This window comes from Filicampus tigris, chromosome 7, assembly GCF_054856515.1.
Source record: "Filicampus tigris isolate MCC_2025a chromosome 7, RoL_Ftig_1.0, whole genome shotgun sequence".
NCBI classification, from domain to species: Eukaryota; Metazoa; Chordata; class Actinopteri; order Syngnathiformes; family Syngnathidae; genus Filicampus; species Filicampus tigris.
The window spans coordinates 14,155,448-14,178,144 of NC_141223.1; the positions used below are offsets into that span (position 1 = coordinate 14,155,448).

The 22,697-nt window shown below is 41.5% G+C and overlaps 2 protein-coding genes across 3 annotated transcripts in view; one reads left to right on the plus strand and one right to left on the minus strand.

The window, feature by feature from the left end:
* The first annotated feature begins 472 nt into the window (after window positions 1-472).
* On the plus strand, window positions 473-16,662 carry dclk1b (doublecortin-like kinase 1b). 2 transcript variants are annotated; one of them, XM_086035954.1, is made up of 16 exons: window positions 474-663; window positions 2,242-2,623; window positions 3,760-4,109; window positions 9,459-9,558; window positions 10,273-10,389; window positions 10,471-10,565; window positions 11,064-11,151; window positions 11,221-11,387; window positions 11,770-11,889; window positions 11,985-12,131; window positions 12,769-12,902; window positions 12,981-13,058; window positions 13,579-13,675; window positions 13,762-13,842; window positions 13,925-14,038; window positions 14,405-16,662. In XM_086035954.1, the coding sequence occupies exons 2-16, from the start codon at window positions 2,263-2,265 to the stop codon at window positions 14,630-14,632; spliced, it is 2,277 nt and encodes a 758-aa protein (XP_085892080.1). In that variant the 5' UTR covers window positions 474-663; window positions 2,242-2,262; the 3' UTR covers window positions 14,633-16,662. The 2 variants fall into 2 exon arrangements, with proteins under 2 accessions (XP_085892079.1, XP_085892080.1); XM_086035953.1 differs by having other exon boundaries at window positions 473-663; window positions 11,064-11,387.
* A 4,540-nt stretch (window positions 16,663-21,202) lies between these two features.
* nbeab (neurobeachin b) overlaps window positions 21,203-22,697 on the minus strand; it is a 266,361-nt gene continuing 264,866 nt past the window's right edge. The window contains exon 56 of the mRNA XM_086035116.1: window positions 21,203-22,055. Coding sequence (XP_085891242.1) covers window positions 21,965-22,055 — 91 coding nt within the window. The 3' untranslated portion in view covers window positions 21,203-21,964. The remainder of the gene's footprint in view (window positions 22,056-22,697) is intronic.

A 22,697-nucleotide genomic window follows, 5' to 3' on the forward strand; every position in this document is an offset into this window, starting at 1 on the left:
GAACCTTGCAGGACAGCATTAAGTGTAGCATGTGTGTGTGCGTGTGAATGTGTGACTGTTAAGCTTTGTAAAGCACCATGGGCACTGATTGAGGTGGATCAGGGACCACGTGAGTAGCCTGCAGGCCTGTTGTAATATTACCTCACCAGTGAGTGGACATTTTGATTTTCTAGAAATGTTGCAGAAGTGATCTTAAATGGCAGAGATTTACAGAAATCCATTGTGAGGGGTCAGCATTTTTTTTTCACAAGTGTGTATCAAACTGATAAGCCTTTGCATTAGTAAACAAGAAGTCTTTATGCAGTTTAAAAAGTTTGGTGAACTTAACTTATTATATACTGTAATCATTTAGCGCATGCGCGCTTCGCCGTGGACGAGCACAGGTCCGGTGTCCGCAGTGCAATGGCCGAGGAGGGAGGAGGGAGGAAGAAAGATGACGATGAGGAGTTGGTAGCAGGTGGAGGAGGGGCAATAAGCTCAGTTGGGTGGAGGAGGACACCGGCTCCAGTCCTCCCTCTTCTCCGCGTGCGAGCAAGCACACGGCAGGCGGGCGTGCACACGCAGCAACAAAGGGACACTCGCCCCGTCTGTGACATCAAATGAATGCATTTAAGGCGACTCACACCCTTTTCTTTTTGACACGTTTCTGCTCCAATCTCGAAGGTAGGACGAATCCAAATCAAATCCAATTCATTTTCATTGTTTTACGTTGGGTTTTTTTTCTATCTTGCAAGAAATCCAATTACTTAAGATGCTATTATTGTATGTGCATATGATGCTGCATTGTTTGTGTATTATTTCTTTATTGAACGAAAAACGTTCTGATTGTGGAAGGTGTCAAACCAAGAAGCATGGGATGGGTGTGACTTATGTGTCCTCGCAGCAGCATGGTTATGAAGAGGGCTTCTGGCGTTCAACACAAGTAGAATTGTGCGGATTTCCCCAAATCCACAATTTAAAACCGTTCCAGGTGTCTATTTAACATGTCCGAAATTGTTTTAGCAACAAGGACCAACAATTACAGTACACTTGTCACACTCTTGTATAGGCCTCGCTGAAATTAGCCTGTTTTGAGGGGGTGTTCTTGTTTTATGAAAATGGAAGTAAAAAAGGCAGCTAACAAGAGACTTTCATGGTTATCTAATTTCGGGTGGCAGGGCACTTCAGAGACCCAACTATTGGATAGTTCATGATCCATTTTACAGACTACAGTGTGGTACCTTACCAGTGATTTACTTACCAGCAACTTACACATTTTTGTGTATGGGAGAGAAAACATGGTGAGCCACACGCTGTGATGTACTTTGAGTCGTTTATTGAACAGGGCAAGAAGCTTAACATACAATTAGAAAAATGGAAACACTCACAAGGAGCATGACAAAGATGTGGATAATGCGGTCTCATCCACGCCTCTTTAAAGTCTCAATTGCGCTACACTGAAAAAAAAGGGTGTGTTGAAGTTACTCACTTTTATTTTGCAAAGTGGTTGCACAAAATAAAATAATATGGATACAGATACATTTAGTACTGTACATGTATAGTCTTCTTATAAAATCTGCAATCTGGATTCAGATGATTTTGTTTCATGCAACCACTTTATGAAATAAACATGAGTAAATGATGCACAGCATTTTCTTCCAGTGTATTGTGTGTGCGCGTGCGTGCATGTGTTTGTGCGCCACTCGGTGTATGTGTGCACTGAAAAAAATGATGGTTGAATTTACTCAATTTTATTTTGTCAAGCGGTTGCACAAAATAAAATCACCTGTCCCCCAGATACATTTTTACAGTAGATATAGTCCTCTTTAAAAATCTATCTGGATTCAGATGATTTTATTTCGTGCAACCACTTGACGAATTAAAATTGAATAAATGATGCCCAGACTCTTTTTCAGTGTGTGTTTGGGCTGAATTACTGTACACATTATAAAACCAGTTCATTATTTAAGATTCGTCTTTCTTATGTTTTGATATTTTACAAAACATGGCCAATTTTCTTTATTAAAAAAAATTAACAAAAATCAAGTGTTTTTCTATTCATTCAATTCATTTCAATGGGAAAAATAATATACTGTATATGTGCAGTATACAGTATACGGACGGGTACACTAATTTATGACCTTGCTCTTGAGTCATGGAAATGATTAAAGTCATAAGTCAAGTTATAACTGTATGTCCCCTTTCAAATCAAAGGCCTTTTTTCTTTTCTTTCTTTTTTTTTTCATACTGCATCTTTATTAGGGCTTAAAAGCACCGTCAAACATGGAGCTGGAGCACTTTGACGAGCGGGACAAGGCCCAGCGGTATGCCCGCCGGGGATCCAGGGGCAACGGGCTCGCCAGCCCTAGTCACAGCGCCCACTGCAGTTTGTACCGAACTAGGACGCTGCAGGCGCTGAGCTCGGAGAAAAAGGCCAAGAAGGTTCGCTTTTACCGCAACGGCGACCGTTACTTCCAAGGGATCGTCTATGCCATTTCCCAGGACAGGTTCCGCTCCCATGACGCGCTCCTGGCCGATCTCACGCGAGCACTCTCGGACAATGTCAACCTACCGCAGGGTGTTCGGACCATATACTCCGTCGATGGCATGACGAGAGTCACAAGCATGGAGCAGTTGGTAGAAGGTGGGCTGTGTTCTTTAAAGTGGATATGAAGTCAAAAATTGTCTTTGCAGGAATATGTTCTATGTGCCCCCACTTCTCGAAAAACGTTATTCTGATTAGAATTAAGAATTATAATTAAATATTAGATTTAAGCCATTTTCACATCGCCTGCTGTTGACTAAAATTGACATCAAAGTGCCCTCTGGCTCGCATTACTGTAATGCCTTCACACGTGGACAAGGGGAACCACAAGTGTCGATTTTGCATGAATGCCTGCTTATTGCAAAGCAAAATTTTAATATATGCTTGAATATTATAGCAGTGTCAAGTAATGATGGACTTTAAGTACTTTAAGTAGAAATTTTAGTCATTTTTCAGCTTACTTTTTACTTCTGCTCCTTACATTTTCACACAAACATCTGTACTTTCGCCACGTTATACTTTAAAAGAGTAAAGTAATAATATTTATTAATTTACATTGTAGGCCTACTAAATGTGCTAATTTATAATGGACTGAAACGGGTAGCGTCCAACATAACATTTTAATTAAACATTATAGTCATTATGGCCTTGAGAAAAAAGTGGGCCCTGTGACGTTGAAAAACCTTTGTCCCGAATGGAATTTTTCTGCATATAATTATTCCATTATTTTCAATGCATGCATGGGGAAAAATCCACCTCTGTTTGTATGTGATGTTTTTCAATTAAATTACCGCCAATTCCCAGTTCATGTCCACATTTCCCAGCAATTTAGAATGTTTCCAAAATTCTTAAAGGGGGAGTCAACCCCAAAAAATGATTTGCGATAATATGTTCTATGCACTTTCACAAGTCTAAACACACCATTGTTTGTGGAATAGGAGTGAAGCAGCAAAATTTGTCATTTTCAGTCGACAACAAGTGGCAAAATGGCTGCCCTTGATATGGACAAAAATGGGTGGATTTTTATGCTTCACTCATTTTCCACAAACACAATATTAGTCAGCAAGCCGTGTTTATACTAGTGCCGCTGCACAGAACATTCTCTTGTAAAGAAAAATTTTGGGTTGACGTTCTCATTAACCTCTTGTTGAAATTCACCTGAATTTTTACGCAAATTTCAAGTATTCCACCCCTTTGCCACCCAAATGCCAACGCACATCCTTATACATTTATAGGAGAAAGCTACGTGTGTGCCTCTTTCGAGCCGTACAAGAAGGTGGATTACACCAAGAATATCAACCCCAACTGGTCAGCTGGCGCCAAGACGGCTGTCGCATCCCCCCGCGACCCGCCCTCCCTCAGCAGCGGCAGAGCCAGCTCGCCAGAGACCCGGGAGAGCAAGGACTTCATCAAGCCCAAGCTGGTCACCATTGTCCGCAGCGGTGTCAAACCCCGCAAGGCCGTGCGCGTCTTGCTCAACAAAAAGACGGCACACTCCTTCGAGCAGGTCATGACGGACATTACGGAAGCCATTAAACTGGACAGCGGCGCAGTCAAAAGGCTGTTCACGGTGGATGGGAAGGCTGTATGTATCCTATTACTCTTTTTCTAGTGGAAAGTCTGAACAGCATAGCGTATTACGGTGCTTATGAGTAGGGCTCGACCGATAAGTATTTTTTGGTGGGCGATACCGATATTCGGCTGAATAAAATTCAGCAAAACTGTCAAGAATGGGTAGATTTTTTTTGCACATTTCTCCCAATTTAAAAGAGCTAATATCCAATTAAATTGGCTGGCCAATTAATCGGTCGGCCACCTAGTTTTTATGTTTGTATTTTACAATAGTAAAACAATTTAGTTAAATGTTTGCTCATGGAACAAATGAAACTACCGTAAGTCAAGGTCAAGGTACAACTGTACAGCAACTTTCCCACCAAGTCGGGATTTGTAAACCAGAGGTGGGCATTTTACTAAATTTTGATGGTGACGTAATTCATCATCCCTCAGCGGCCAGGGTACTCGTCTGTCATTCGTCAATCCGTCATTTTTCATGGCGAACCGAATTGTAATCGTCAGTCCCTCAGTTCGTCAGTCAGTCCGTCATTTAAGTATGTCAGTTAGTTTGTCAGAAGTCTGTTGGTCTGTCAGTCCTTCCCCCCAAAAAACGTCAGAAAAACTAGCGTCCACCAGTGACGGATGACGATTACACTGACGGATGAAAACCCGCTTCTGTCATTCATCATTCTTAAAAGGTGTCATTCGTCAATCTTCAATCAGGCGTCCATCAGTGGCGGACTGACGGAATGCTCGCCTCACTCTTCTTTTAATTCCACACATAGTCCTTGACATTGGTGATACATTTTATTGGCATTTTGTGCAATTATTATAATTTACTTCTCACCAGGTCAAGGTTTTTATTCTCAGATTGTAAATCTAGCAAAGTTTGTAATGGAAAACACATATGTCCACTTTAGATTCATTGAGAATGAGAAATTAGGTTTCCCAGACTCTCTTTAATATACTTCTATGGAATGGATGTTAGACGGATGTATCTGCTAAAACAACAGCAGGTGATCAATCCTATTTAGTAACTTGGCTCACATGATCTCTCGATCAATATCAATGGATGGACAGAAAGAGAGGCAGACACAATGCGAGCTCTCTAGCTAGCTTGATAGCTTGCTAGCTGGCTTGATAGATAGACAGACAGACAGATGACATTTGGTCGGTATTCAGCTCTTGAATTAAGCCTGTTCGTGCCTGGCGAAAGACTGCCTCCCGTCCATGCGATCGACCATATCACAAAAATCAAATGACTTTCATCACCCCTCCCCTCCTCTCTGATGGTGTCTATGGTTTCCATGGCAATGTGGTTTCCCGAGCCGGTTGCTAAGGAACTGCTGCAGAGCGGTGCCGCAGGCAGTGATGTCAGGACTCTTAGAGTGTGAAGTAGCGTGTGTGAGAGGGGCCCGGGATGCAGCAGCATCAAGATGGAGCACATGGCACCTCGTCCCACGACTGTGTCACGGTTTAGACCTTTTCACCATAACGTCACACGTACTTCCGGGTGGCAATAGCCGGAGTGTTTTCAGATGGCACCGCATAGTAAACAAACCCTTATATGTCATTCGGCAACCTGAGTGATTGGGGGAGACTGTCTAAATGATTTTATCCTTTGATCATGTGGATTTCATTTTTGCTTGAAAATTGGAGGCCGTGGAAAAGATGATGCATAACAACATTCTCTAGATCTTCTTTCATCAAAGTGATTATGGTAAAGTCGAGTCATCCTTGGAGCGGCATCTTAAAAGTCTTCTAAATGGATCCCCATAGACCAGTGGTCCCCAACTATTTTTCTTTCAGGGACTTGTTCATGTTTGTACCAAATTTCTGCGGACCGGCAGCCATTCGGTGTCCCGAGTCTGCTGACTTTTGAAAGAACAGCGAGAGGCACTTTGTGCATAATTATCTGGTAAAGATGTTTGCGCTTTTTTACCTACTGGATTTTGTAAGAGTTTGATGTACAAGCTTACTCACTTGTGGACATTTTCATCTGTTGCCATGATTGGTCAAAACAAAAGTGTGGTAGGTTTGCACAAGTTGCCGCATCGCCCAATTAGCGCAAAGTATTGTACTGGATGTCCTGCTTTTCCCCAGCAGATCACATTAGAGCAGTCCCAATACTGCTACTGTGGAGAACTCCTTTGAGTGATTCACATTATGACAGGTTAACACTTTGCAACCGTTAGATGGAGACCGTCTCCTTACGAATGCCGGTGGTTGGGTGAGACAGGATTACGGTACATGTAGCTAAAGAGAAGTAACCATGCATGACTGACTTTGGTGATTTGGTTGGCCTGTGGTCTTCCACTTTTTGTGGACCAGCAACGAATCAGTGAGGTGGGCGGCGATGCCGTATATTCACAATTTATTTTCTTTAGGTACACTTTGCAACCATCGGATGGAGGCCGTCTCCTTAGCATTATCGGTGGTGTGGTGAGGGCTCTTACATGTAGCCAAAGAGAAGTAACTATGCATGACTGACTTAGGTCTGGGGTGATGCGGTTGGACTATGGCCTTCCACTCACCGCATTAATGGATTTATAATTGTTCGGCCTGAGCGTGTGCCGAGCAGATGGGATGAAAATCGACAATCGGGCCTTTGCTGGCTTTGATCCGGAGAGGGAAAGTGCTCCGCTATTGTAGATTTGTGATGGAGTAGTGTAACCAGGACACTGGTGATTGTGCCGCTTTATATTGATTTATATTGTGCTTGATGGCTCAGTGACATAGCAGCTCCATCAGGCCTGCCCCCGAATATCACAACCTCTCCCCCATGCAACACTCTTTGTTGTCAAGCAGTAGCATCCTGTACGAGTATTGACCGACCAGCCGGTCGGGTCGAATGACGGACGATGGCCGGGAGTTTATGTGTCATAGGAGGAAGTAATCAATTTGAGGGAAAGTCTGTGATGAGCCGGTGGATTTTTCGGCAGGTTTATCAATAACATTTCGTCTTTAATTGCAGTCACTCCGTGCTATCAAGGTGGTAGTTCACTGTTTGGCAAAATTTTGCATTTGTTCTCAACACTCCAGCACTTTCTATTTTTAGCTCTTAAAACAAAAAGTCAGCAGAAGGAAGCTATTTTAGATCACTGCCTCGATTTTCGGCTGCAAGATGTTGACGGTGAATATGAAAAGCAATTTCTGGACTCTGAAGCCGGTATAAAAGGCAAAATTTGTGCCATGGTGGTGGCGACGCTGAGCGTGGCAGTGCCTCTATGTTCCATCGCCATGTCACAGCAGTGGGTCTCAAAAAAACAACAACACAAACGTTTGTGTATGCTTTGAGCAATAAAACTAGCAATCTATATTATTGAACTTTATAAATATAAAAAACAGTAATGGCATAATAGGCGGCACGGTGGTCGACTGGTTAGCACGTCCACCTCACAGTTCAGAGGTCGTGGGTTCGAGCGCGGCTCCGGCCTTCCTGTGTGGAGTTTGCATGTTCTCCCCGTGCCTGCGTGTCTTTTCTCCGGGTACTCTGGTTTCCTCCCAACAGTTGTGGCTCTAGCACTCCAGCGACATTTGTGAGGATAGTGCAGTATGGATAGTGGATGGGTAATGGCATAATTAAGATTGTTTTCAAAATAGGGCACAGTAGGATTAGGTTTTCAAAGTAGGGTTTCAAAATACCGTTAGGGTTTCAAAGTAAGGATTTCAAAATACGGTTAGGGTTTCAAAATAGGTGTTGTGTTTCAAAGGAGGGTTTCATATCAGGGTTAGGGTTTCAAAATAGGGTTCCAAATTAGGGTTAAGGACTCAATGTATAGTTAGTGTTTCAAAGTGGGGTTAGGATTTCAAAGTAGGGTTTCATGGTAGGTTTTAAAGTATGGTTTGTGTTTCAAAATAGGGTTTCAAATTAGGGTTAAGTCTGTTTCAAAGTAGGGTTTCATAAAAGGGTTAGGGTTTGAAGTACAGTTAGTGTTTCAAGAAAGTGGTAGGGTTTTAAAGTAGGGTTTCAAAGTACAGTTAAGGTCTCAAAGTAGGGTTAGTGTTTCAAAGTAGGGTTTCATAATACTGTTAGGGTCTGAAAGTACAGTTAGTGTTTCAAGGTAGTGGTAGGGGTTTCAAGTACGTTTTGTTTCAGAGTTGTGTTTCAAAGTAGAGTTAAGGTCTCAATATAGGTCTGGTGTTTCAAAGGAGGGTTTCATAACAAGTAGGGTTTCAGAGTATTGTTAGGGTCTCAAAATAGGGATTCAAAGTGGAGTTAAGGTCTCAATGTAGTGTTAGTGTTTCAAAGTAGGGTTTCGTAATAAGGTTAGGGTTTCAAAGTAGGGTTTGTGTTTCAAAATTTGTAGGATTAGGATTATGAGATTAGTTTTTTTTTTCCTACGACTACAGTGGCCTCAAACTTTAAAATGTTGGGGTGCAGACTAAATGGACCTGTAAAGTAAATATTCCCATTCCCACTTATTTTCACGCCATTATTGAGAAATGTGGAGCACAAGTTTGTCAGCAACCCAAAATATTCCATAACAATCATTTTGAAAAATCAGCACATTTATTGGTTGCACATGCGCGAGTAGATACAATTTCTCACATTTTTGGTGTTTCCCACCTTTGGCCCTTTTGGCCTTGGTGGAGGTCAACATTCTGCTGGGTGTCTTCATTGGCCATTTCGTGGTGGCCTGGTAGACTTGAAGAGAAATGGTTAGAGGCGGTTTTGCTTTTTTGTGGGCTGTGCTCAGGCCTGAGATCAGATGTGCCCTCCTCATCTTTTCTTTCACACTCGCACCCCCACCCTCCGTGCTCTTGGCAACAGCCATCCTTGCAGCTCCCCTCCCGCTGGGACTTGGCACAAGTTCTGGAGGAGGGGCAGATTTGATGGGTGTCTGTCAGAGTGTGTGGGCGTGTCTGTTGTGCGCAATTAGGCCCCATCCTCATTGTTTGACTATTTTTCCTGTACTGAGGTGCAATAAAACAAGTCCAAGACAACACTTGGAATAATATTTGCATGTGTTCCAGTCATGAAGACATCAAGATATTAGTATGCACTAACTGCTTCAGTTCAGCTGGGCGCGGTGCTCTTCCAGTGAAAGGAAATGTGCCTTAGTTAAGTGTATCAATATCGGCTTTTAAGGAGAAGGCCAGGGCGCCATCATCGTCTTTTGATTTATTTATGATTCTAATGAGAGCACCAGCTGCATCCACTAAGACATTTGTTTACCTATTTGCAAGCTTTCATGATTTCGTTGAGTGATCCTCCAAGTGCGAAACCACTATTGGTACGCAGGCTCCCTCTTGTGCCACACAAAAGAATCACTGGCTAATACAGTTCAGTTGTATTTGAAAAGTCTACATTTCCAATTCATCTTTTCAAACACAACCACTGATTTATATGGCTATAAAAACAGTTCATGTTTTGCAGGTCACGTGCCTTCAGGACTTTTTTGGGGACGACGACATCTTCTTTGCTTGTGGGCCTGAAAAGTACCGCTACCAAGATGACTTCAGTTTGGACGAAAGTGGTAAGTGTGGCATACAAACTAAATAAATGCTGGGTTATATTCCAAACCGCTTGTTGGACCCCTGTGGATTTTGAGCAGGTTGGGTTACTTTTACCCAAGGTTGCATTCATTATTTTGACCCAGCAGATTGGGTTGAAGGCTGGATTGTGGTGGGCTAAAGACCTGAAGCTGGCTGTTGTAAAAACTGTACCAAACATACCATTTGAGGAGACACTGACAGGGGGAAGTCACTTCTTCTTAGCAAATGTTGATTATAAAATTAGTTTGAACCACAGCTAGACTGGTGACTCATTTTTTAGTAACTAACTCATCAATATTGGTAGTTTTTGTTTGCCTTTTTCTGGGTCAAAATCTTGACTGAATGTGCTGACTCAAATCCTCAACCTAATGTGCTGGGTATAAATAGTAAGTGACTGGGCCAATAGTCACTTTTGGACTCAGCTCTGGGTTTGCTATTTCACCCAATTTGGTTTACTTTTGACCTTATAGCTCCAACTGTAACTTCTGGCACTCTGTTTACCTGTCCCTGTGGCTGTTGGGGATTCTGCTCTGTGTGAATTGAGGCTTAAAACAACAATGAGTTGACCTGTCAAGGGTGATATTCAAGTCATTGTTTTAACTCATTTCCAGCTGTTCCACTGCTTTGGTTTGCTGCACTTGCGTCTTACACCACACTTGCCTCGTGTCACACTTTCCTTCTTCTTATCTCTCCAGACTGCAGGGTGGCCAAGTCGGCCTCGTACGGCCGGCTTCCCTCAGTGCACGGTCGCTGCTCTCCGAGAAGTGGCGGAATGTCCCGCAGGAGCAAGTCGCCCTCATCTACTGGCTCAGGTGAGGCCTCACATATGTGCAATTGCTGACAGTTTTCAGGCTGGAAGAGGGAGAACAAAATGACACGGTCTTTTTCGCCAGCCAATGGGACTGCAGGCAGTCAGCTGTCCACCCCTCGATCGGGCAAATCCCCTTGCCCCTCTCCCACCAGTCCGGGCAGCGTCAGGAGACGACAGGTAGGGGGAAAATAATTTTGTATTCCTTAATAACAAATCACAACTAACAATAACTTTTCTTATACGATACAATGCAACTTCATTTATATAGCGCATTTCACAACAGCTGGTGCTGTAACAAAGCACTTTAAATATAACATAAAATAGCAATAATACAACAACAAAGACAGTTAAAGCAGAAAATTAAAACAAATTACTTATAATAACACATATAGAGTAGACACAAATACTCGAAAATAATACAAAACATGAGTTAAACCATCTAAAAATACAGAAGTCCCTCGTCGGCGACAGCCAATCAGCATCCATAATTTTCACTAATGCACACGTCACATGCAGGCGCTGCACAAGCAGAGACACGCCGCCAAATAAAGAAAAATATTAAATAAAAACAACGGACACACACACGCGCACACAACATGGTGATCTGGTGTGATCTGTGAAATAAAAATCTTGTTGTTGTTGAAATTATAAACATTGTAACATTTTCTTTTTCAGGGATCGCAGCACAGCGGCTCATCCCTGTCGTTGGCCTCCACCAAGGTGTGCAGCTCCATGGACGAAGGCGATGCACCCAACAGCGAAGGTGAGATCACACGCCTTGCTTTAAAGAACAAACAAGGTCAATTCAAATCCCCCCCCACCACCACCACAGCTGAGCCCATGGACGAGTTCACTGTTCCTGCCTCCATCGCCGAGCGCTACAAAGTGGGCCGCACTTTAGGCAGCGGCAACTTTGCAGTGGTGCGAGAGTGTATGGAGAGATCCACGGGAAGAGAATACGCCCTGAAAATCATCAGCAAGGAGAAATGCCGTGGAAAGGTGCATTTTTTTTCCTGTGTTTTTTTAACCTGCTGTAATTTAGTAATTGTTATAACTGATTTGGAACATGAGCATACAGCGAATGCCCGCATACTTGCCGTTCGGCATCTGCGGGTTCACATGTTTGCAGGGTTGCCAAGAAATGTCCTTATTTTATAAAAAGCAGGTTTTTTTTCAATGAAGATGTGAGGTAAATGACAATTCTAGCTGCAAATGTCTGTTTTTTGGTGCAATATCTACATGGGTGTATAGAGGCCCATTTCCAGCAACGATGACGCCAGTGTTCTAAAGGTACAAGGTGTTTGTCCATTGCGTCAGAAGGCTCAAGGATATTAGAAAACCCTTGTGCAATCATTGTCTTTGACTTTGCTGTGCCGTTCAGGAGCACATGATCCAGAGCGAGGTGTCCATCCTTCGACGGGTCAAACATCCCAACATCGTGCTGCTGATTGAAGAGATGGACACTGGCAATGAGATTTATCTGGTCATGGAGTTAGTCAAGGTATGAGAAGCGTTCATCATCCATCACCTGTTTCCAATTTGACACCCTATAAACGTACTTTGGAATCCTAAAGCCTGCTGCTGCGTTTGTGCAAGGGGGGCGACCTGTTTGATGCCATCACCTCGTCCAACAAGTACACGGAGCGGGATGCCGGCTGTATGCTGTTCAACCTGGCCAGCGCCATCAAGTACCTGCACAGCCTCAACATTGTCCACAGAGACATCAAACCCGAAAATCTGCTGGTAAACAAACGCACGCCACAAAGAAGAAATTGTCAATCTTAGACGTGACAGTTGCTCAGGACTCAGGTAATGACCAAACATAGCTCACCTGTTTTCTGAAGCTGAGCCATGATTCGTCGTTACCTGAGCCCTGAGTAGTTGTGATGTCATTTTCAGTTGACAGAAATGACAAAATGGCCACCCCCTGAGATGGCTATAAAGGGTGGATTTTGCTGCTTAACTCATATTCCACAAACACTAATGCCGTGTTTCAACTAGTGGGCCTGCTGGGAACATATTCTTGAAAAAAATATGTTTGGGTTGATTTCCACTTTAAAATGTGCCTTCACATCTTCACATTTGACTTTCTTATTCTCATAAAATTACGACTTCTTTTTTTCACGTCACAAAATGCATCTTTGTCCTTCTAAAGATTGCTAACGTTTTTTTCTTGAACAAATGTGACTTGTTTTCTTGGAAATAGGCAACTTTTCAACTTCTATTAAGGGTGCACATGGTGGGTATGTTGAATCAATTCCTCCCTCCCTTGACCCCAAACGTTTGCTGCCATAAAGAGAACATCTTTGATTATCGATGGGTGCAGCTTCCTGTTCAATGAGAGCGACTTCACAACTTGTTGTGTGGTGTGTGACAAAAGGTTTACCAGCACCATGACGGCAGCAAGTCTCTGAAACTGGGCGACTTTGGCCTGGCTACCGTTGTCAACGGTTACCTCTACACGGTGTGCGGCACGCCCACCTACGTGGCGCCGGAGATTGTTGCTGAGAAGGGGTGAGAAGAGGCAACTTTAGCAAAGTCCTCGATGTGGGCTGTTAGTGTGTGTTTCACAACCTTCTTGTTCAATTCCAGGTATGGCCTCAAGGTGGACATTTGGGCTGCGGGTGTTATCACTTACATCCTGCTGTGTGGCTTCCCGCCCTTTAACTGGTACGTGCGCCTGCATTGACACACGTCCTTTTTCTGTCAATAATTTGTTAATTCAGGGGTCTCCAATCCTGTTCCTCAAGGCCCGGTTTCCTGGATGTTTTATGTCTCCCTGCTGCAACACCCCTAATTCAAATGATTAGATCGTTATCCAGCTTCTGCAGAGCTTGCTGATTATCTTATCACTTGGCTCAGTTGTGTTGCAGCAAGGAGAGACGGAATAGGATTGAAGACCCCTGGGTTGATTCCTTTATTTGAAAATCGAGAGCCCCTAACCTGCCTGTTTTACATGTTCGTAAAGCCAGTTCGACTTCAAACATGACTCAGGCAAAAAAATAATACAATTACAAAATGAGAATGACATTTTGTTTTATTGTTATTAATCCTATCTGTCATATTTTATATACATATTCAATCATGACGTCAAATGTGGCCCAAGTTTGTCCAGCCCTGCGTCAAGCATTCTCAAGTATTGTCATGGATCAAAGCAGACTTGTAGCCCAACGTTTGTGTGTTTGCACAGTGACGGCGAGGACCAGGATGTTCTGTTCCAAGAAATCCTGAAAGCCCAGCTGGAGTTCCCATCACCACACTGGGACAGCGTGTCGGACTCTGCCAAGGTGGGTGCCGTGCTAGGAAACCTTCGCAACCATCAGAACTTTACGTCGACGCTGCTCTCACGTACCTTTGTGCGTCTGCTGTTCAGGCTCTCATCAGTGGCATGCTGCAGGTGGACGTGGAGCAAAGACTGTCAGCCGCGCAGGTGCTGGAGCACCCGTGGGTCAATGTAAGAAGGCGTCGATAATCTCACCACTTCACACGTGCTCAAACCTACAAGCAGCGTTGTGGCGGAATGTCTGCGTTCACAGGAGGACGGCGTGCCAGAAAACCAACAGCAGCTGCCGGTGGCCGTGAGGATCAAGAAAAACTTCAACACCGGACACAAGGGCAGCAGCACAACAGCAGGCGTCATGGTTATCACGGTAATCCCGCACACACATAGATCAGTTTTGACACGTCGTACTTTAGAGGAAAAAGTTGATTTGTCGAGAAAATAAGGAATACTTTGGGGAGTGTACGTTTTTTTTCCAAGAATTTTTTTTTTCAAGAAGTATTTTTTTTTTAAGAAAATGAAATGTGTATGAAAGATAAATGTTTTTTAAAATTTGACAAATTTAGATTTTGGAAAAAAATGGCTTAGTTTTAGGGAAAAGTAATTTTGTTTTGAGAAAAATAAATTTGAGAAAATTCCAGGCATCGCGATGTTAGCGGCAAATTAGCATTGTACAATACCTAAGCCAAAAAGTTCCCCATTTTTACTGTCGTTTTTTGTTTGTTTCCCCTGTCAGAACACTCCACTGGACAAGGAGAAGCAAGTTTTCCGTCAAAGACAACATTATCCTGACGCCAGGCTCGCGGCCAACTTCCCGCACGGCGCTCGCTCTTCCGTCTGCTCCGCATCCCCCCGCGGCTCCAACCCGGTGGTCGTGTCCCCCGCTGACTTCACTTCTGAGTCGGACGACTATTCTCCGTCCGGTTCGGCCGACACGGTGCGCTCACCCGTGTCTCCGTTTTAAGGACACTTTCTGCTCATGACTTCACTCAACAACACTTCACAAGTCACAATTGTAATTTCACAAACTTGTGTGAGTTGTGAAGAGCATTTAACCGTTAGCCTGATAATTGCCTGAATCATATTTGAATGTTTTCGGAAAACAAGCTTTAGCAAGATCACTCGGGCAATTTCGCTTTGAGGGTAACAACGTTATTTTGCTATGATTCTTCTGCAAATTGTTACCATTCTATTTCTTCCACATTTGTGGAAGTCCAAACCATTCAAACTTTCAAATACTGTATTCACATTATTTTGGACATCTTAGGAATTGTTTTCGCCCTTCCACAAATTTCCGATTGAAATAAATGGGGCAATTTTCTAAACGAGCTCATCTTTCCACATTTCACAACTTCTTCAACCGATTCAAACATTGCAACTTCAAAATGTTCACCTCATTCAGGATATCTTGGGAAATAATCTCATTCCCAAATTTCCCAATTTTACACTGTAAAATTGCATAATTATAAGGAATATTACCTGTTCCTTCCACATTTCTCCATTGATTCAAACCTCTCTTAAGTCTCACGTTCAACATTTCCCTTTTTTTCTTCAGGATTTCAGTGCAGTTACATCATTTTTCGGCATCCACATTCGCAGTATCACATTTCTCCACCAATTAAAATCATTCCAATTTCAAACTGTGACATTTTGGGAGCAATTTTTCACATCCACCAAATTCCCACCTTTTTTCATTATTCCACATTTTCCACGAAAACATTCCCTGTTTCTTGCCCGATTCAAAACATTCCAACTTCAAACTATTCAGCTCATAGAACATCTTGAGAACTCACAAAAATTTCCCAAATTTTAACAGCACAATTCCCTAATCCAAAAACATTTAACACCTTCTTGTTTCCACATTTCTTTATCTCTTCAAACCATTCAGCTTAACTATCACATTTCACATTCCAACAATTGAATTACTTACTTAACAATTTGTCTTGAAACAGTTACAGTTTAATAGTTAAAGGTTTCACACTAAACACGCCACTCAACAGTTGGAGTCTTAAGATGGTAGCGCTCTGCCTCCAGCTTGTGGTCAAGCGTGTGTACTGCAGGAACGCCAGCCTGCTTCATACAGATTTTAATATCTGTATTAAATGATTATACCCATGCAGCATTATCTCACATGACTTTGAGCAAGCTGTTGCTGCACTATCGAAGGTTCTGGTGCATAATGTTCAATAAAACCTTCGTGGATGGGGCCAAGAATTTGCTGCTATAATGCTACCACAGGTGTTATCTGTGCTGTGATTTTATTTATTTTTTTTTTCATTTAATAATAATAATAATTCCGTGCTGATGGTTCAAAAAGTGACATTGTAAGAGCACACGAGTGAAAGTGCAACCAGAGGTGTCAGGCCCCCAAAAAGCACACTGTTAAATCTGTCGGAAGGAAGAGACAAGCGAATGAAACGAAACATGAAAAGTAAAATGGAAGTTATATGATGTACTACATGTAGCAAAGTGCTTCCAGTCAAATATGAAATGTGTTCATTCATAAGTCATTTAAAAACAAATATGATTTCAAAGGTGAGTAAATGTGAGGCTGTAAAGTGCATGTGCACATTTTTGAAACGTGCTGCTCTGACTTGCATCAAATGTTCATGTCCATGAATGTGCTGCGGCTCGCTTGTTTGTACTCCTACCGCGCGTCTGCGAGGAACTGTAACGCCACTTTGTTGTTTTTAAAGGGCTGCTAAAATGTTTGACTGACAGAGGCTGAATCAAATAGCACAAATAAAGTTTTCCTCCACGGTGTCAGTAGTAGAAATGGTACTCAAGGTACAGAAAACGTCAGATTAATATAATGACAGCATATCTGTATGTATTATCTACATCCACATAAGGATATTATGCCAACATGAATGAGCTCCTTTCAAAGGGGACATAGGGAAATTTTACTTTTTAATGGCTTGTATACAAATTGTTGGGTCTCTGCAGTGCCTGCTCACCCATCAAGTGTGTAATTAAACAACCAAGTCAATCTTTTGTGAGTGGCCTATTTCTGAAGATGAAAATGTGATCATCCTAAAAAGGCCTAATGTACATGATCCTGCCCCGAGCTTCTACGCTGGCTGGCTGAAGATCAGCCAAACTCATTCACTCACAAAGACATATATGCTTCATCACAGTCCAGCCATTCAATCCCAGGAATTTATTTATATATATATTTTTTCAAATGTTAAGGTAAAAGAGGGTCTGAAAATGTCTGGTACTGAATACGTTAAGTGGCTACCAGGTAGTGCTGTGCAATTAATCGAAATTCAATTACAATGACTATTATTACACGCCATGATTATAAAATTGGCATAATCGTAAAAAACATTTAATATTTATTCATATCCAATGCACCGTTTCTGTTTCAGAGACTCATACTTGAATTTATACCATCCATCCATCCATCCATTATCCATCCATCCATCCATTAGCAATACCGCTTCTCCTCACAAGGGTCGCGGGGCGTGCTGGAGCCTATCCCAGCTGTCTTTGGGCAGGAGGCGGGGGACACCCTGAATTGGTTGCCAGCCAATCGCAGGGCACACAGAGACAAACATCCGCACTCACAATCACACCTAGGGGCAATTTAGAGTATCCAATCAACTTACCATGCATGTTTTTGGAATGTGGGAGGAAACCGGAGTACCCGGAGAAAACCCACGTAGGCACGGGGAGAACATGCAAACTCCACACAGGGAGGCCGGAGCCGGGATCGAACCCACGACCTCTGAACTGTGAGGCGGACGTGCTAACCAGTCGACCACCGTGCCGCCTGAATTTATACCTTTACACCTTTTTTCAAAAAAAAAAAAAAAAACATAAAATTGTGTTTGGTCCAAGAGGAACTTACATTTATTTGCTTTTACATTTTTTACATTTAAACATTTTCGTTTTTTGTACCAAAAAAGAAATGATCGTTTGAATAATAGTGATTTCAACTATTACCAAAATAATAATGATTCATATTTTTTTCATAATCGAGCAGCCCTACGAGTCAGCCAAAACACTGGCCGGAACAGTCCACACTCCACAGTGAGATCCAGCTCCACTGTTAAAAATGCACTCATTGTTGAGATCCAGCCCACAGTTAAGCATACACTTGCTGGCGAGCTGACTGGAGAGAGCCCTCCATGCGACACAGATGACAAGATGCTGAAAAACACCAGTTGGAAGGCCCACACTTGCCAGACCACTGTTACAAATGCACTGCTAAAGGCTTTACACTGGCTCCCAATTAACTGTAGAATACTGGTCTATAAATCACTGAATGGTGTGGGTCCTGAATACATGAATGAAATGCTGATTGAATATAAACTCTGTAGGGCTCTGAGATCTGCAGACTTGGGTCGATTAGTGGAACTGGGAGTTCAATGTAAACATGGTGAAACTGCATTTATCTGTTACGCTGCACACAAATGGAATAAGCTGCCAACGGCAGTGAAGTCAGCCCCGAGTGTAAAACCTTTTAAAACCAGGTTAAAAACTTTGCTTTTTTTCCCCTCATACCTTTGATTAAAGTCCTCTAGACAATTTCAAATCATTTTTTCCTTTTATATAATTTAGAAACCCACTTTTTCTTTTCTTTACTTTTCAATGTTTTAAAAGTTTTCTGCTAATGTGCTTAAATGTTTTCACCGTACATTCTAGTAGTTTTGTTGGCTGGTTTTGTTTTCTCTGCTTTGCTTTTGAAATGTTGTTAACTGTTGTGTTTGTAAATGCTTGTGGTGTTGTGTCTTGCTGCTTATGTGAAACACATTGAGTTGCCTTGTGTATGAAATGGGCTATATAAACAAAACTGCCTTGCCTTGCCCTGCTGGTGAGAGCCAGCCAGCTGTTATGCACACACTTGCCTGTGAGATGAGAGGCAGATTGCAAAAGTGAAAAAAAAATCTTGCTGAAACATTTTTACAAAAATCTTTTAATTCTTGTTTGATACATTTGAATTTATGTGGGAAAACTATTTCTGAGCGAACCCCTGCTGTAACAAGTTCAAACAGAAGGTGGCAGTAAAAGCACTTGGAAAAAAAAACAGTCAGCAATTGCGCCGCATTAATTTTTCAACACGTTTGCATGAACAACATCTGAAGACAAAATATCTCAAGACATTTTTTTATAGCAAAAATGCAACTGAGAAAAATAAATACAAATAGTTAACCAAGCCTCATGGCATAAATATAAAACAGTAAAGCATAAGCACATTCACAACATGAACAAAGTAATATAATTTAAACAAAATTATTCTCAAATGAAAACTTTAGAACATTTATTTTCCTTCTGTAGCTCTCCTCGAGCAATCGAATAGATTTGCATACTGTATATTGGTTATTAAATATGTTTCGTGTCATTACTTCATATACAGTAGTTCCTTTCAGTTTCATATAGAGCTTCCCAATGTTTGTGGTACAGCATTTCTTTCTTTCTTTCTTTCTTTCTTTCTTTCTTTCTTTCTTTCTTTCTTTCTTTCTTTCTTTCTTTCTTTCTTTCTTTCTTTCTTTCTTTCTTTTTACACATTTAAAATGGGTAAATGCATTGAGGAAGGAAAATGTAAAAGACACATTGGAGCACAATGAGTAAAAATAAAAAGTGTTCATACAAAAAATGGGTTAGATACCATAAAGTTACATAAATATGTTGACACTCAGTTGGGCCGAGAAGGCAAACGTGTTGGATGGATTATTGTGCAATTCAAATATGCTATTTTTGTTATATACAGGCGCATCTTAATCAATTAAACTGCTGTAGTTTCAACTTAATTGATTTCAGTTGTTCGATTCCTAAGGGGAACCCGTGTATATTAGATTCACTCCAAACTAGTTTTTGTTTAAAAAACATTTCAATACTGTAATAATAGCTTACACCTAACAAAAACCTTAAATCCACCATCTATAGAAATGACAAATTACAAAAAATAATGAGAATTGTTTTTCATACACAAATTAGGTTTGAATTTCACTTTTTGAATTGATGTACTGGACTGAAATAAAGCTTTCAAAAATATTGAAATTAATGAACAACCACCTGAATTTATTACTCAATAAAATGATCTTTGTTTGTGATGTGATTGATTCCTAACCTGAAAAAAAAAAAGAAAAATCCAAAACATATTTCACACAAGACAAAACACTTGATTTTTACACAACAACAAATACACACAAACCATACTGTGTAAATAAAAGCGCATGAGAAAATTCTTGTAAACCAAGTTGGCACTTTGCATTACTTACAGTAGTTTTAAACCGTCCTGGTGTGTTTCTCATTGACAGCAAAAATCTTCCTGGGACACTTTGACCTGACGTGTGGTTTACCATTGAAAAGTATCACAAAAAAAGAAAAATCATAAATATCATCTGTATCTTATCAACTTGCAAATATGTGACATTAAAATGTGCATCGTATATGTGGATTATTACACTTCCTAAGGAGACGTTTCATATCCCCAAAAATAATTGGGTCAATTTGACACGCAACACAAAAGGGTCGATGAAATGTAAAAAAATTAATTTGTTGTGCAGATCAGCTCCACTTATTTTGGGGGGAAAGTGCAACAACTGAATAGGTGATGTAATACAAGCCACAAGGATGGTTTTATACAGTCGACAAGCACTTGAGTATCACTGTTGTTGTGTGCCCGGAAAACAGTCTGATTCACATGCTACAATGTCAACTCCTCTCTGGAGCCAAGAGGCCGACCTGCTTACATTGTTGCCTGCCTCAGGTTGGGTACATGGCCTCACACAGACCCTTGAAAAGAAAAATAACCCAAAAAAAAAACGGTTCTTTTATTCTTTAATTGTTGCTTTAGGATAAATGACTGATTTTAAATGATTCTAAGTGAGCTTTGAAGTCAAAATTTGGTATGTTTGAATGTTACAGTTTGACAATGTAAAAGCACACTAGATGGCAGTGTTAAAGCACAAATGTGGATTTTAGCAGGAGATAAACAAGCAGGCAGTTTGGGAAAAAAATAAAGGCCTGACTTGAAACCATGTCTGCACACATTTGTTTGTGTGTATAAAATTTTTGCAAATACATTTGGCAAAATCAGACATGTCTAGCCCGCTGTGCCAATCTATATTTAATACAGCATGTGTTGGAGTGGGTTTTGACAGGAAAAATGCAAATGGGAAAAAAAATCAAAGCGGGCAGGATAATTTTCCTCTTTTTCATTTAGAAGGGAAGTCAAGCCAAATATTTTCTTTACAAGAATGTGTTCTATGCAGGTCCACTAAATGAAACATGACAACCTGATTAATATTGCGTTTGTGGCATATTAGTTAAGCAGCAAAATCCACCCGTTTTTAGTCATCTCGGCGGGCAGGCAATTTGTCACTTCTGTTGACTGAAAATGACATCACAGTTGCTCAGGGCGCAGGTATCGACCAATCATGCCTCAACTTCAGAGAACAGCTGAGCCGTGATTGGTCATTACCTGAGCCCTGAGCAGTTGTGATGTCATTTTCAGTCAACAGAAGTGACAAATTGCCTGCCCGCTGAGATTGCTAAAAATGGGTGGATTTTGCTGCTTAATTCATATTCCATAAATGCAATATTAATCAGAATGCCATGTTTTGACCCGTGGGCCTGCATAGGACATATTATTGCAAAGATTTTTGGGGGGGTTGACTTCCTCTTTAAAATATTTTGATCTCAATTTCTAAATGTTCACAACATTGTCAGTTACAATGTGGCGTTGTTTGCATGTATCAAACCCCAATTCAAAAATATGAGGGACTATTTTTTACTTTTTGCGAGTTAATGATCATCACAATTTTGACCTCAACACATCATCGGCACGAGAAAAGAACTAAAATTACCTAAAGATTCTCTCCTGTAAAAGTCGCCTTAATATTGCCCCCCAAATTATATTTGTTTAGGCCGGCTGTGTGTTTTTCGAGCGTTCCACTCGGATGGAAAATCAAAATGGTTCTGTCCCGCGTGACTGTCTGGATGTTTAAAACACATAAAACTGACATAAATAAACATATTCCTGCATTACAGAAATGTTCTTGTTAAGTCCAACATGTCCTGACACTGGCACTGAACATGGAACATAATCCGCTTCGGTTCAGTTTTACAAGCAAGTCTCGGAACCATTTGTTGCATATTTACATATTCTGGTTTGGTTCCCAGAACTCAGGCCGACGTAAAGCCAGCAGAAAGCATGTCGATGCTGAATGCAAACCTGTTCTTTGCTTCTCTTTTCAAGGCCACTGGGATCGGTCCTGGAGACAACAGCTGGTCTTTGTCAGACCTTGTAACAGTTCTTGGTCCAGGGTGTCCGCTGGGTGTTCGCTCAGTACCTGTGTTGGTGCTCGTAATGCCAGCGGTTGAAGTCGATGTTGAATGCTACGATACTTCCTGAGGCCATCCCAGTGATAAGAGTCCTGAGGAGCACAAAAAAACAACAAAATAGAGAAATGTAAGAGTCAAAATGTATGGCAGGGAAAATAAATTCCATAAAGACAACTTTAGGCATCTTTTTCTTCACACTTGAACCCATACATACTGTTTGGGTAAAATTTGACCCCATTTGACAACAACTAAAATGGTCTAAATATCATTGTTTCACGTTGAAACTGGATGACTTTCCTTAAAGTGGAAGTCAATCCCCCCAAAGATTCTTTACAATAATATGTTCTACAGTATCAGCCTCCACTAGTCAAAACACGGCATTCTGATTAATATTGCGTCTGTGGAATATGAGTTAAGCAGCAAAAGCCACCCATTTATAGCCATCTTAAGGGGCAGCCATTTTGCCACTCTCTGTCGACCGAAAATGACATCACAGTTGCTCAGGGCTCAGGTAACAACCAATCACGGCTCACCTGTTGTCTGAAGCTCAGCCCTGAACAACTGTCATGCCAATTTCAGTTGAAGGCAAGTGGCAAAATGGCCGCCCCCCTGACGTAGACAAAAACGGGTGGATTTTACTGCTTAGCTCATATTCCAAAAATGCAATATTAATCAGAATACCATGTTTCAACTAGTGGAGGCGTGTAGAACATATTGGGGTGTTGACTTCCTCT

What these genes read in the sequence shown, in the direction of transcription:
- dclk1b (XM_086035953.1), top strand. Translation starts at nt 2,263, where the DNA reads ATGGAGCTGGAGCACTTTGACGAGCGGGACAAGGCCCAGCGGTATGCC. An exon ending in GGCTTCCCGCCCTTTAACTG is followed by an intron (nt 13,059 to 13,578) that starts GTACGTGCGCCT and finishes GTGTTTGCACAG; the next exon opens with TGACGGCGAGGACCAGGATG. An exon ending in CAGGCGTCATGGTTATCACG is followed by an intron (nt 14,039 to 14,404) that starts GTAATCCCGCAC and finishes TTCCCCTGTCAG; the next exon opens with AACACTCCACTGGACAAGGA.